Genomic DNA, 13849 nt, shown 5'->3' on the forward strand with positions numbered 1-13849 from the left:
TGAAGCCTTGGTCTGAAGGAAGCACCATTATTGCTCACCCAGTGGGTGACAGGTTCAACAGCACAGAATGTACTGCCCTCGTCCTACTGGGCTGCAAAATAACGAAAGCAATCACAGCCACTGTCTTTTGAGCACTTATGATCTGCCAAGTATTGCTCTAAGTACTTGATCTCATTTGGCAGGTGAAGGCACCAAGACTCAGAGAAGCAATGTGACTTTTCCAAGATCATGCAGCTCATAAGTGGCAAAGCTAGGGTGGGAACCCAGCACGACAGGCCCCCAGCACAGCTCAGCCTCTTAGCTAAGCTGTTCACCAGCCCCAGAGGAGAAAGGAAGAAGGGCTTATTTTCTATGCCTCTCCAGAATCCAGAAAACAGCCAGCACATAGTAGCTGCTTAATAAACACCAGTTGGCCGGGTGCAGTGGCTCACGCTTGTAATCCTAGCGCTTTGTGAGGCTAAGGCAGGTGGATCACTTGAGGCCAGGAGTTTGAGACCAGCCTGGTCAACATGGTGAAACCCCATTTCTACTAAAAATACAAAAATTAGCCAGGTGTGGTGGCACATGCCTTTAGTCCCAGCTACTCAGGAGGGTGAGGCAGGAGAATCGCTTGAACACAGGGAGGTGGAGGTTGCCGTGAGCCGAGATCATGCTACTGTACTCCAGCCTGGGCGACACAGCAAGCCTCCATCTCAAAATAAATAAATAAATATAAATAAATAACTAAACGCCAGGTGACTGAACGGAAGATTCACTGGAGGAGGTGGCTCAAAGAGGGTTACAATGAGCCTCGGCTGAGTGAGCCACCAAAGATGGATCACTTCCACTGCCACTGTCTCCTGGAAGAGCTAGGAGTGAAACCCGGGTCTGGACCGTTGGGGACACTATGGGGGCGCAGTCTGGATCAGTGTTACTGGTCTGTACGCCAATCCCCCTGCAGCTGGGAGTGTTGCCTGCTAAGACTCACAGCTGCCCACTTTGACTAGTCCCAACAGGAGCTACGTGGAAGAGGTGATACGTCCACCCCTGGGGACCGCCCCCAGGCAATGAATGATACAGAGGTACAAAGCGCCAGCATGCTTGCCTCAAGATGGACTCAAACCCTCACCTTAGGCTCTGCTTCTAGGAAACCTGGCCTAAGACATAACCCAACGCCCAGTCTTTCTCGGGGTCCCAGGAGACCACCCCCTCCAGCCCTGCCCCTACTGAGCCCCCACCCACTTGGGCCAGGAGCTCTTCTTGATCGGTCTTCACCCCAAATCGGGGAATGTTAGAGTTGTTCAGGCTGTTACTATGCATCAACTTTTTCACCCCTGTGATTTGGGACATGGGCTGTAAGTGTGGTACAGGGGGCGGGGGCGGCTGGGACGGTCTTGGTCGCAGCGCTTGCTGTTTTTCTCGTTCCTTCATCGTGGGTGACGGGATCTCCACTTCATTCTGTTTGTCTGCAGAAGATGGGAAGCGGGAACAAGTGTGAACACCCCCTCCACCCCTGGTGGCTCCCTTATCCTTCAGCCCTCTACCACGTACGGGGAAGGCTCACCCGAAAGGGCAGAACCCTTCCAGTTGTGATGCCGTTGGCTACTCAGAGTCAGGAAACCAGAGGGGATGTGGGAAATCTTCTGGGAGGTGGTGGGCTGGAGTAGGGGCCCAGGGCTCTGGGATGGCCCCAGTCTGATCATCAGATTGGGATGGAGAGTGGCCTGGGAAGTCAGGAAGTGAGGTGGGGACGCCAGGGAGAGCCGCTGCCTACCCCGACAACCCAGGGAACCTTTTTGGGTGGGGAAGACCCTAGCATGGGGGTTAAGAGTGCTGGTGCGGGGGGTGGCATCGCTGGGAAGAGAGAGGGAAGGGTGGTCTCTGGCTCCATGTCCCTGCCCCCCCCACCCACCTTGGCACCAGCCTGCCTAGGGGACAGCCCCAGGAGCCCTTTTCCTGAGCTTTCAGGGGCTCCCAGAGCTTCCCCAAGGTCACCCATTGTGACCTGGAGCTAGCTAGTCAATGACAGGGCCTAATACGGGTCATTTGCATGCTATGCTCCCATTGGGTGGATCCTCAGAACTCAGAGACACACCCCACCATCACTGATGGGAGCACTGGAAACTCCGAACACTTTTTTTCTTGAGACACAGTCTACCTCTGTTGCCCAGGCTGGAGTGCAGTGGCACAATCTCTGGCTCACTGCAGCCTCCACCTCCCAGGTTCAAGCAATTCTCCTGCCTCAGCCTCCCGAGTAGCTGGGATGACAGGTGCCCGCTACCATGCCTGGCTAATTTTTATATTTTTAGTAGAGATGCGGTTTCATCATTGTGGCCAGGCTGGTCTTCAACTCCTGACCTCAAGTGATCCGCCTGCCTTGGCCTCCCAACATGTTGGGATTATAGGCATGAGCCACCACGCCCAGCCCCAACACTTTTCTTGAGCTTGTCTGGGTGGTTCCTGAATTTGGGGGCCTTTGGGGTGTGGTGATAAACTGCCAGGATTAAATTATCTTGAGTTTTGGGGGACATCTTTAGCTTGAGCATTTTGAGGAACCCATGAACTTAAGGGTTCCAGTGAATCTGGGGTATTCTGTTGCATTTGGGGTTCCACTGAATTAGGAATCTTACAGGTGTTTGTGTTTTTGAGACAGGATCTCAGCTCTGTAGCTCAGGCTGGAGTGCAGTGGCGCAATCATGTCTCACTGCAGCCTCGAACTCCTGGGCTCCAGTGATCCTCCTGCCTCAGCCTCCCAAGTAGCTGGGACCACAGGCACATACCACTATGTCCGACTAATTTTTTATTTTTTTATTATTATTATTACTATTATTTTAGATGTAGTCTCACTCTGTCACCCAGGCTGGAGTGCAGTGATGCAATCTCAGCTCACTGCAGCCTCCACCTCCCAGGTTCAAGCAATTCTCCTGCTTCAGCCTCCTGAGTAGCTGAGATTACAGGCATGCGCCAACACTCCCAGCTAATTTTTGTATTTTTAGTAGAGACAGTGTTTTACCATGTTGGTCAGGCTGTTCTTGAACTTCTGACCTCATGATCTGCCCACCTTGGCCTTCCAAAGTGCTGGGATTACAGGTGTGAGCCACTGTGCCCGGCCTAGTTTTTAATTTTTTTGCAGAGACAGGTTCTCACTATGTTGCCCAGGCTGGTCTTGAACTCCTGAGTTCAAGCGATCCTCTTGCCTCAGCCTCCCAAATTCCTGGGATTACAGGCATGAGCTGCCTCTTCCTGCCTCTTACAGGTTCTTAAGCTTGATAATCTTCTAGAGATTAGGGTTCTAAAATTTTGGGAGTCTACTGAATTGGGGGGGTCATACCAAGTTTGGAGATCCTATTGAATTTGGGGGGTTTTTCAGTTTGGAGGTTTGCTAAAGTTTGGGGGCCTTTTGTGGACTCGGAAGCACAGAACTTCCCTTAAGTTTGAGAACTCTACTGAGTTTGGGCATCTCTCTTGAGTTTGGAAGGGAGTCAATCCAAGTTTGGAAATTCTATTGAATTTGGGGTTCTACTCAGTTTGGGAGGCTTTCCAGCTAGGAGGCTTTTTTTGGTTTATTTTTTGAGACAGAGTCTCACTCTGTCACCCAGGCTGGAGTGCAGCAGTGGCGTGATCTCGGCTCACTGCAACCTCTGCCTCCTGGGTTCAAGTGATTCTCTTGCCTCAGCCTCCCAAGTAGCTGAGATTACAGGCACACACCACCACGCCCAGCTAAATTTTTTTTTTTTTTTTTTTTTTTTTTTTTTTTTTTTTTTTTTTGAGGCAGAATTTCACTCTTGTTGCCTTGGCTGGAGTGCAATGGAGTGATCTCGGCTCACTGCAACCTCCACCTGCTGGGTTCCAGTGATTCTCCTGCCTGAGCCTCCTGAGTTGCTGGGATTACAGGCACCCACCACCATGCCTGGCTAATTTTTTGTATTTTAGTAGAGATGGGGGTTTCACCATGTTGGCCAGGTGGGTCTCAAACTGCTGATGTCAAGTGATCCGCCCACCTCAGCCTCCCAAAGTGTTAGGATAACAGGCTTGAGCCACCGTGCCTGGCACTTGGAGGCTTTTTAAAGTTTAGAAGGGTTTCCAGCTCACGGATGATTTCAAATATTGGGTTCTATAGAAGCTGGGGGTCTCACAGAGTTTGAAGGCATCAGCAATGTGAGGGCTGTTGGATAGGGTGACTTTGACCTTTGGGGAGTTGAGAGTCCGAGTCCGTAAGAAAATGTGACCAACAGGACCCAGGGTCAGAGGCAGACCCCTCTCTACCCCAAGTGTCCCCCCTCCAATCCCATGTGCTTCCCCTCACTCACCCAGGAATGTTGTGGAAATGTACTCTGAGACCTGGTTTCCCGACCTGCTCATTTCTGACAGGTGTGTGAGTTCACGGTTCAACATCCTCTTGAACTAAGGTAAAGAAGTCAACAAGGAAGAAATGATGGGGGAAGCACAGTGGTGGGGAGGGTGTCAGTCCTTCCCAAGAACGCCTAAAGACCCCATGAGTCCCTCCTATTTTTCTGCTCAGCCAACAGAGGCCCTATAAGACTGCTGGGGGGTGGGGTCAGCCCTTCCTCTCCTCCCAGCTCTGGATGGAGGTCCCCAGGTTTGGGGAATCATGATCAGCATAACCCTCCCTGCCTGAGGAAAGAGGGGCTCCCCTCCCCATTTCCCCCAAGGAGGAGCCACAGGGGCACCTGTGGAAGGGAGGGGCTCCTGCCTAACAGGGAACCAATGGGGAAGCAGGAGAATCCCGTCGCCATGGCGATGGGAGTCTCCTTAGCAACTCCCCCTCCAACCAGCTGCTGAGCTGGGGAAAAGGGGGGCAAGCCGGAGGCCCCTTAACCCTTGCCTTCCCAGAGCTGCCCCCGACCCAAGTCTTCCCAGCCATGGACCCCAATCCTGGGAGTCCTGGCTCCTGGCCCCCAGCTCAGTTTGGAAAAAGGGAACGTGGTAACCAAGCTCTGGGGGACAAAAAGGTTTGGCCGGGGCTGGGGAGAATGGTGAGCTGAGGAAATCCCAGTTTGATCACCCAGGGGAGGGGGAGGGGGGTTCCCATCCTAGCCCCCTCTCCCCCAACCCCAGAGAGGTGGATAGATGCACGGATGAACAGAGTATACCCAAAATCGGGCTTGGAGGCCCCTCCTGGTCCCCCCATGCCACTCTGCACAGGCCTCTGCTGTGACATTGTACACAGAGGAGAAAGGGCATTGGCTCCCCACCCCCAAGCTCTGCCACAGCACCCCAAAAACAGGAGCAGACTCTGTCCAGGGAAGCAGGAGGGACACTTGGCAGGAGGGGTGAGCCTGCATGGCCCATGCTGGGACAGGGAGCTCCCTCCTCCCAGTGCCACCCAGAGACCCTGGGTACAGAGACACACACATCCACACAAGATGGACCCACAAAATATCACACAACCACACACACAATCACAGGCTCTCGGTCCTACACAGCGTCACACAACCCAGACACACAGATCAAAGGGCATGCAAAATAAGACAGTCACTGACATTTGGGGTCACATGTCCCCAAAATATCAGGCAGCTCTGGGCTCAGACACACAGCCCAACACACAACACCACAGTCAGAGCTAGATGATCTTAGACAGGGCCACACTGTGACCCAGGCAAACAAGCCTACACTCAGGCAGACACACACCATCGCAGACACACACACACATCCAGGCACTGACACAGTCACACCCAGTGAGGGACCTGCAGTCCACCCCCAGGGAGAGTCACACACCCCCAGCTGCCCGCCATCCACGCCCAGCCCTGGGCCACACACAGAGACAGTCACAAGGCTTCATCTCCAGGCCACACACGTGCACAGCTTCACACACAAGCCCACACCAGGGGCCCAGCTCGCCGGGATGCCTGCCCACCCACTACCCTGCACTCTCCTACCTGGTCCCACCAGCCCACCAGCCACGGCTTGGAGCAGGTCTCGCAGAAGAAATCCACCAAGGGCATCTTGGAGACTTAGCCCGCCTGGGGCTGTTGCACACGGAGGCTGGGCTTGGGGAGTCCCGGGGTTAATAACCACCGGGGAAGGGGTGCCGGGCAGGTGGGTAGTGGAAGGGGGAGCCGCGGAGGGGCCTGGGCCGGCCCAGCAGGGCTGGGGGCTCCCTTCCCCTCCGCGCTCCCAGCGGCAGCGCTGGTTACATGGTCCGCTAGCCCTGGGCCCCAATGGGCCCCCCCGTGGTGGTGGGTGGAGGCGGTGGGGGGTCCGTGCCCATGGGAGGGGGGCAGGGCAAGGGTCCCAGGAGAAGGCTGCGGAGCTCTGTGTGTGCACCCGTGTGTGTGCGTGTGTGCTCACTGCAGCACTGGCAGGCTGCATGGGATGTCAGGTGGTGCTGGGGGTGGGGGGGCGTTAAAGGGGCATCAGAGACCATGGGCCTCAGCCAGAACCTAGGTGGGCTGTCCACATCAGGACCCGTCCCCTCCATGGACACACCCAGAGATAGAAACACACACCCACTTTACATTCACAAACGTACAAACACCCTGAGACACACCTTCCAGGGACACCCACACACATCCAGGCACTTGACACTTGAATACACACAGATACCCCAATGCTTTCTGTTGTACACTTATAGCACACACACACACACACACAAACCCGGAGACAGTCACAACTCTGATATCCAACACATATACAGGTGCACAGCTAAGCATATAGCAAATGCCTTCAGACACACCCCATCCAAGGGCACAGACCCACATCCAGACCTACATCCAGACCCACACCTAGGGACAGACACCGAGATGCCAGTCACAATTTTTTTTTTTTTTTTTTTTTTGAGATGGAGTTTCACTCTTGTTGCCCAGGCTGGAGTGCAATGGCACGATCTTGGCTCACTGCAACCTCCGCCTTCTGGGTTCAAGCGATTCTCCTGTCTCAGCCTCCCCAGTAGCTGGGATTACAGGCACCATCCACCACACCCGGCTAATTCTGTATTTTTAGAAGAGATGGGGTTTCTCCATGTCTCTAACTCCCAACCTCAGGTGATCCGCCTGCCTTGGCCTCCCCAGCCAGCCACACTTACAGACATACACTAAACACACCCACAGACACACTTTCCAACCATTGCAAATATCCACTGTCCTTGGACACAAACATACCCCAACAAATCCATAAGGAAATACACTCACAGATGCAGAAATACACACACACACACACACACACACGCACACCATTGCAGAAACACCCTCAGACCCATATCCAGAGACACAGCTACATTTCAGATGCTTGATCCACCCTCAGGGACACAATCGCCCTCGGACTGGTATGTTCCCATACAAGCCTCCACCCACTGCTGTAAGCACTCCCCAACAAAGACACTCACACCTACAGATCATTTCTTGATAGACACCCGCCCACAAGGGCTGCTACCACTCTCTCCAACTCCAGGAAGCATCATTCACACATACTGCCCGCTTCCTGAATGGTGTCCGTTGGAGTTGTGCAGTGCACGGTCTGCACAACTGTACATGGGAGCCTTGCAGTCACCCCTGCAGCCCTGCAAACACACACACATTCACAAACACATAGAGCCACACATTCAGTTTCCCATCTGGTCCAACTGTCTCCTGCAGACATGCGCACCCCTCTGGCAGAGCCCCACACACCTATAGCTCTGCATAATCACCCGTGCACACCTATACACCCTCCACAGGTACACACTGGCGTGCCACTCTTCAGAATCTATTGCCAACACACGAGCACTGCAAATGCGTAGCCAATAGACCAGCAGCTACACAGACCTACAGCCACAGATACACCTCTGCAGACCATAAAAGCATAAAGCCCCCCAACGGAAACGGTCACCTATTGATATATGCACAACCAGACGGACACACCCCACCCCACAACACACATCAGGCTCTTCCAGCCCTGGGGAAAGTCAGAATCTACAGGAGCTTCAAGCCTTGAAGCTGCCGTCCAGGGATTGGCCCCACCCAGGGACTGACCCCATACCATAGGCCCTACCCAGAGATTGGCCCCACCCTCATGAGCCACGCCCAATAGTAGGCCTCGCCTACAAGCCCAACCTAGTGGTTGGCTCCACCCATAGGGCCCATCTCCACCAGACCCCGCCCAGGGATTGGCTCCGCCCTAATCAGCCACACCCAGTAGCTATCTCCTCCCACAGGCACAACCTAGTGGCTGGCTCCATCCGCAGGCCGCGCCCACTGCTCGCATCCAGTGGTTGGCTCTATCCACTGGCCCCGCCCCCACCAGCCCCGCCCAGGGGTTCTGCCCACCACCTGCACACCTTGTGCGAGGCCATCTCGCTGACAGAGCGGTAAGTTTGCATGGTTTCCAGCTGCTCCAGACACCAGTCCAGCTCTTCCAGCGTCTCCCGGGCCAACTGCTGACACGTTTCTTCTAAGGAAGGGGCAGCCAGGGTAGTGACTGAGAAGGTCTGTAGGCAGAAGCCCAGAGGCCCCAGCCCGCGGTGAAGGGGTTCACCAGGTGAATGGACTGCTGGGTGGGGAAGGGGCTGAGGGACCCCCACTGGGGCAGCAAGAGGGGCCCCTTCCCACCCCTCTGGGCTTAGCTACCTGACAGCGTGGCCTTGCAGACAGGGGTGGGGCCGCCCAGCGGGGACCGCCTGCAAAAAAAAAATGGGGCTGCAACATCAGCCTGGGTCCCCCCACCAGGTCCCTGCCTCCCGCTTTCCATGAACAGTGCCAATTTTCATTTGTCTGAATGCTCGCCGTGTCCTAGGGACGCTGCCATGTACTCTGCCTGCAGCCTCAATGAGCCCCAGAAAAATCCATTGTATAGATGTGGAAACTGAGGCTCAAGGAGGTGAAACAGCTTCTTCAAGACCACGTGGCTGATCTGCTTTAAGATCAGGTCCTGGGTTTCCAAGATCTCTGCTCTCTTGACTAACTCCCCACAGATCCCCCAAGCCCCTAAGGATGTCTCTATCTCCCACGCCTAGAAGGACTGGCAGCTCTCAGCCACATCTCTTGCCCTAAAACAATGAAGATCCACTCCTATGTATTCTGCCCTTACTACGTGCAGGGTAATATTCTAGCACTTTCTAGACATCATCTCTCCTCACAGCAGTTATCTAATGGAGGCATTGCAATCCCCACTCTATTTATCTATTTATTTTTTGAACCAGGGTCTTGTTCGGTCACTGAGGCAGGAGTACAGTAGTGGGAATATGGCTCACTGCAGCCTCAATCTCCTGGGCTCAAAATGATCCTCCTGCCTTAGCCTCCTGTGTAGGTGGGAACCACAGGCACATGCCACCATGCTGGGCTAATTTTTTGTTTGTTTGTTTGTTTGTAGAAACAGGGTCTTATTTTGTTTCCCCCAGGCTGGTCTTGAACTCCTGAATTCAAGTGATCCTCCTGCCTTGACCTCCCAAAGTGCTGGGATTATGGGCATGAGCCAGCACGCTTGGCTGTGATCATCACTTTACAGAGGGGCAACAGAAGCACCACGGAATGCCATTTGCCCAGCAACTTGGTGTCAAGGCCCAGGGTGGGCCTGGGGACTGTGGCTGTGGCCTCACCACCATGCATCCAGACCCCTAAATCTTTATTTATAAAAACCTCTGGGCTGGGCGCGGTGGCTCACACCTGTAATCCTAGCACTTTGGGAGGCTGAGGCAGGTGGATCACCTGAGGCCAGGAGTTTGAGACCAGCCTGGCCAACGTGGTAAAACCCCATGTCTACTAAAAATACAAAAATTAGCCCGGTGTGGTGGCGCATGCCTGTAATCCCAGCTACCCGGGAGGCTGAGGCAGGAGAATCACTTGAACCCGGGAGGCAGAGGTTGCAGTGAGCCGAGATCACGCCACTGCACTCCAGCCTGGGTGACAGAGTGAGACTTGATCTCAAAACAAACAAACAAACAAAAAACAACAACAAAAACACCTTTGTGTCTTAGGTGCCTGAGCTGCAATGGCTCTCTGGCTCTCTGGGAGCTGTTGTCCAAACAGAGGTTCAGAGAGGTCACCTGCCTACCCGAGGTCACACAGCAGCACTGAGAGCAGAACCTGGGTATGCTTCACCTTATGATCACAGCTGTTGCAGCCCAGCCTTCACTTACTTGTTAGTGGGAACGGGCACATTGGTCAGGAGTGAGAAGTTGCTACGGACGCTCCGGAGGCTGGCCAGCACCTGGGATGGGGAGCGACAGTGAGGACTGGGGTCCCCCCAGAGAGGCAGCGGGGCTGGGCCCTGTCCCCAAGTGTGGCAGAGCATTGGAGCCGCTTCTCTCCTTAACCATTTGGGAGGGGGTCTCCCCAGAGGGGCGGTGGGGCTGGGCCCTGTCCCCAAGTGTGGCGGAGCGTTGGATCTCCTTCTTTCCTTAACCATTTGGGAAGAGGTCTCACCTGAGCAAACGGTGTTACGATGAGGTCTTCAGCGTGCCTGTGATTGAGGACAGAGGCAGGTCAGGGGTCCGCAGAGTATCAACTCTCTGGGGTAGATGCCCTGTGAGGCTGGACCCAGGGAGGCTGAGCGGGAGGGAGGGGACTCTGTGGGACCTAGGGAAAGAACACTTGTCCTGCATAAGGGTGGACATGTGTCCAGAGCTGATGGTGGAAGAAATGGCAGTCAAGGAGGGTGGCTCAGGTAGGTCGGGGGAGAAGAGACAAAGTGGAAAAGGGAAGAGGGGAGAGGTGAATATGGTTGGGATTTTTTTTTTTTTTTTTTTTAGACAGAGTCTCACTCTGTCACCCAGGCTGGAGTGTGGTGGCGTGATCTCAGCTCATTGCAACCTCCGCCTCCCAGGTTCAAGCGATTCTCCTGTCTCAGCCTCCCAAGAAGCTGGGATCACAGGCATGTGCCATCTTGCCCCACTAATTTTTGTATTTTTAGTAGAGACGGGGTTTCACCATGCTGGCCAGTATGGTCTCAAACTCCTGGCCTGGAACCATCTGCCCACTTTGGCCTCCCAAAGTGCTGGGATTACAGGCATGAGCCACCGTGCCTGACCTTTTAATTTATTTTTTATTTTAAAGAGATGACATCTTATCCTGGCCAACATGGTAAAATCCTGTCTCTACTAAAAATATAAAAATTAGCTGGGCATCGTGATGCATACCTATAGTCTCAGCTACTTGGGAGGCTGAGGCAGGAGAATCGCTTGAACCCAGGAGGCAGAGGTTGCAGTGAGCCAAGATTGTGCCACTGTACTCCAGCCTGGTGATAGAGTGAGATTTCATCTCAAAAACAAAAAAAGAGATGAAGTCTTGCTATGTTGGCCAGGCTGGTCTCAGACTCCTGAGCTCAAGCAATCCTTCTGCCTCAGCCTCCAAACGTGCTAGGATTATGAGTGTGAGCTTCCAAGCCTGACCTGAGGTGAATATGTTGCGGGGCTTGATGAGGGAGCAGTGAACAGGAAGGGGGCCAAGGGGGCTGAGGTGTGCACAGCAATGGCTGGGGGCAAGGCCTGGAGGAACCCAGTGAGAGAGGAAGAGGCAGAGCAGGTTCAAGGGGAGCTCACACCTCAACAAGTGTCATGATAAGAGGGGTTAGCTCAGGAAAACCTAGGGGAAGGGCGGGGGGTGGGTCAGGTGAGATGCACACACTGTGGGAGGACGCAGTGGGTGGACACTCACACCTTTCTGGCTGGACACACTATAAAATGTTATTTTATAACGCCTGCCTGAGGGCAGGCGGGGTGGCTCATGCCTGCAATCCCAGCACTTTGGGAGGCTGAGGTGGAAGGATCACTTGAGCCCAGGAGTTTGAGACCAGTCTAGGCAACATAGTGAGACCCGATCACTATTTTAATATATTTTTTAAAAAAGGAACTGAGGCCGGGCGCGGTGGCTCACGCCTGTAATCCCAGCACTCTGGGAGGCCAAAGCAGGCGAATCACCTGAGGTCAGGAGTTTGAGACCAGCCTGGCCAACATAGTGAAACGCTATCTCTACTAAAAATACAAAATTAGCCAGGCATGATTGCGGGTGCCTGTAATCCCAGCTACTGGGGAGGCTGAGGCAGGAGAATCACTTGAACCCGGGAGGCGGAGGTTGCAGTGAGCTGAGATCGCACCTCTGCACTCCAGCCTGGACAACAGAGCGAGACTCTGTCAAAAAAAAAAAAAAAAAAGAGGAACTGAGTCCTTTATAGGAGAGGCAGGGGGCTGCTTACCCTTCACTGGGGAGGACAGGTTAGGGGTGTTGAGCAGGATAGGGGTGGGTGCCCCCCCACTCCTTGCTGGGAAGGGCAGCTTCCAGCAGGACCAGGCCTGGGGGAACTGGCAAGTGGGCAGGGGGATGCTCACGCCTCGCTGGTGACCGATGAGTTCCGGGACATGGTCTTGGGTGACATGTCATAGTCGCTGTCCGAGCGGTACAAGAAGGACTCCCGGCGCTGGCTGGTGGCCGCCCCGGCATGTAGCACGAGTCCTGGGCTCGCCTGCGAGTCCAGGGGGCTGCGGCCAGGAGGTGGTGTCGGCCCATTCTCTGCCTCGAAGCTGCAGGGGATAGGTGAGAAAAGGGGTCAGGAAGCTGAAACGCTGTGACGGAGGTTAAGAGGAATGAGGAGGCCAGCCGTGGTGGCTCATGCCTCATGCCTCACGCCTGTAACGCCTGTAATCCCAGCACTTTGGGAGGCCAAGGCGGGGGGCAGATCACTTGAGGTTGGGAGTTCAAGACCAGACTAGCCAACATGATGAAACCCTGTCTCCACTGAAAATACAAAAATTAGCCAGGCATGGTGGCAGGTGTCTGTAATCCCAGTTACTCGGGAGGCTGAGGCATGAGAATCGCTTGAACCTAGGAAGTGGAGGTTGCAGTAAGCCAAGATCGCGCCACTGCACTCCAGCCTGGGTGACAGAGCAAGACACCGTCTCGAAGGAAAAAAGGGGTGGGAGGGAATGAGGAGACCAAGGGAATTCCTGGCAAAGATTCAGGTGGAGAATTTTTTTTTTTTTTTTTTGAGACATGGTCTTGCTCTGTGGCCCAGGCTGGAGTAGTGCAGTGGCACGATCTTGGCTCACTGCAACCTCTACCTCCTGAATTCAAGTGGTTCTTGTGCCTCAGCCTCCTAAGTAGCTGGGATTACAGACACGCACCACCACGCCTGGCTAATTTTTGTCTTTTTAGTAGAGATGGAGTTCCACCATGTCGGCCAGGCTGGTCTCAAACTCCTGGCCTCATGTGATCCTCCCTCCTTGGCCTCCCAAAGTGCTGGGATTACAGGCCTGGGTCATTGCGCCCAACCAAGTGGAGGATGTTAAAGAAAGACAGATGCCTCAGCTACTCGGGACGCTGAGGCAGGAGAATGGCGTGAACTCAGAGGCGGAGCTTGCAGTGAGCCGAGATTGCGCCACTGCATTCCAGCCTGGGCGACAGAGCGAGACTCCCGTCTCAAAAAAAAAAAAAAAAAAAAGAAGAAGAAAGACTGATACCCTAAAAGAGATGGGAGACACAGAATGGCAAAGATGAAACTTGTTGCGCGCCGGCACCCGTCCCCACTACTGTGGTGGGGACACCCCAAGGTCAAAATTTATGGGATCATTCACTCTTTCCTTTGCACCTCAAATCAGCCTTGCTGCCAGAATCTGTCCAGAATCTGTCTACTTCTCACCCACTCCTTGGCCAGCTCCCCTCATCCCTAGCAGGACTGGTTGCATTCACCTCTGCCCTGGTACCCCCGTCCAGTTTTCAACCCCTAATCTTTCTTCAATGGCTGCCAGGGGGAGCTTGGAAACACCTGAATGAGGTTAAGTCCTACCTCTGCTCAGAACCTTCTATGGATCCCACCTTACTCTGGGCAAAATCCAAAGTCCTCACTGCAGCTCACAGGTCCTATCCCATGACTTCCCCTTCCCCCCTCACTAATTCTGCTCCAGCCACAATGTCCTCCTCACTATTCCCTAAAAATCTCACAC

At 54.1% G+C, this 13849-nt stretch overlaps 3 protein-coding genes across 10 annotated transcripts in view; 1 reads left to right on the plus strand and 2 right to left on the minus strand.

The window, feature by feature from the left end:
• Positions 1 to 13849, minus strand: part of SLC44A2 (solute carrier family 44 member 2) — a 238175-nt gene that overhangs the window by 182498 nt on the left and 41828 nt on the right. The window lies entirely within an intron of this gene.
• The window catches only part of LOC126942503 (hsp90 co-chaperone Cdc37), a 185881-nt gene that overhangs the window by 116106 nt on the left and 55926 nt on the right, over positions 1 to 13849 (plus strand). The gene's annotated exons all lie outside the window — the stretch shown is intronic.
• Positions 1 to 13849, minus strand: part of PDE4A (phosphodiesterase 4A) — a 53744-nt gene that overhangs the window by 10266 nt on the left and 29629 nt on the right. For 4 of the 5 annotated variants that reach the window (XM_050770139.1, XM_050770138.1, XM_050770140.1 and 1 more), the window contains 7 exons: positions 12239 to 12430; positions 10338 to 10374; positions 10052 to 10122; positions 8544 to 8593; positions 8255 to 8367; positions 4290 to 4383; positions 1222 to 1445 (listed from right to left, as the gene is read on the minus strand). In XM_050770139.1, the coding sequence (XP_050626096.1) occupies positions 1222 to 1445; positions 4290 to 4383; positions 8255 to 8367; positions 8544 to 8593; positions 10052 to 10122; positions 10338 to 10374; positions 12239 to 12430 (781 nt within the window). Of the gene's footprint in view, positions 1 to 1221; positions 1446 to 4289; positions 4384 to 5879; positions 6799 to 8254; positions 8368 to 8543; positions 8594 to 10051; positions 10123 to 10337; positions 10375 to 12238; positions 12431 to 13849 lie in introns of those variants that run through there. The other variant, XM_050770142.1, reaches the window with a different exon arrangement.

This window comes from Macaca thibetana, chromosome 19, assembly GCF_024542745.1.
Source record: "Macaca thibetana thibetana isolate TM-01 chromosome 19, ASM2454274v1, whole genome shotgun sequence".
In the NCBI taxonomy this organism is placed as follows: Eukaryota; Metazoa; Chordata; class Mammalia; order Primates; family Cercopithecidae; genus Macaca; species Macaca thibetana.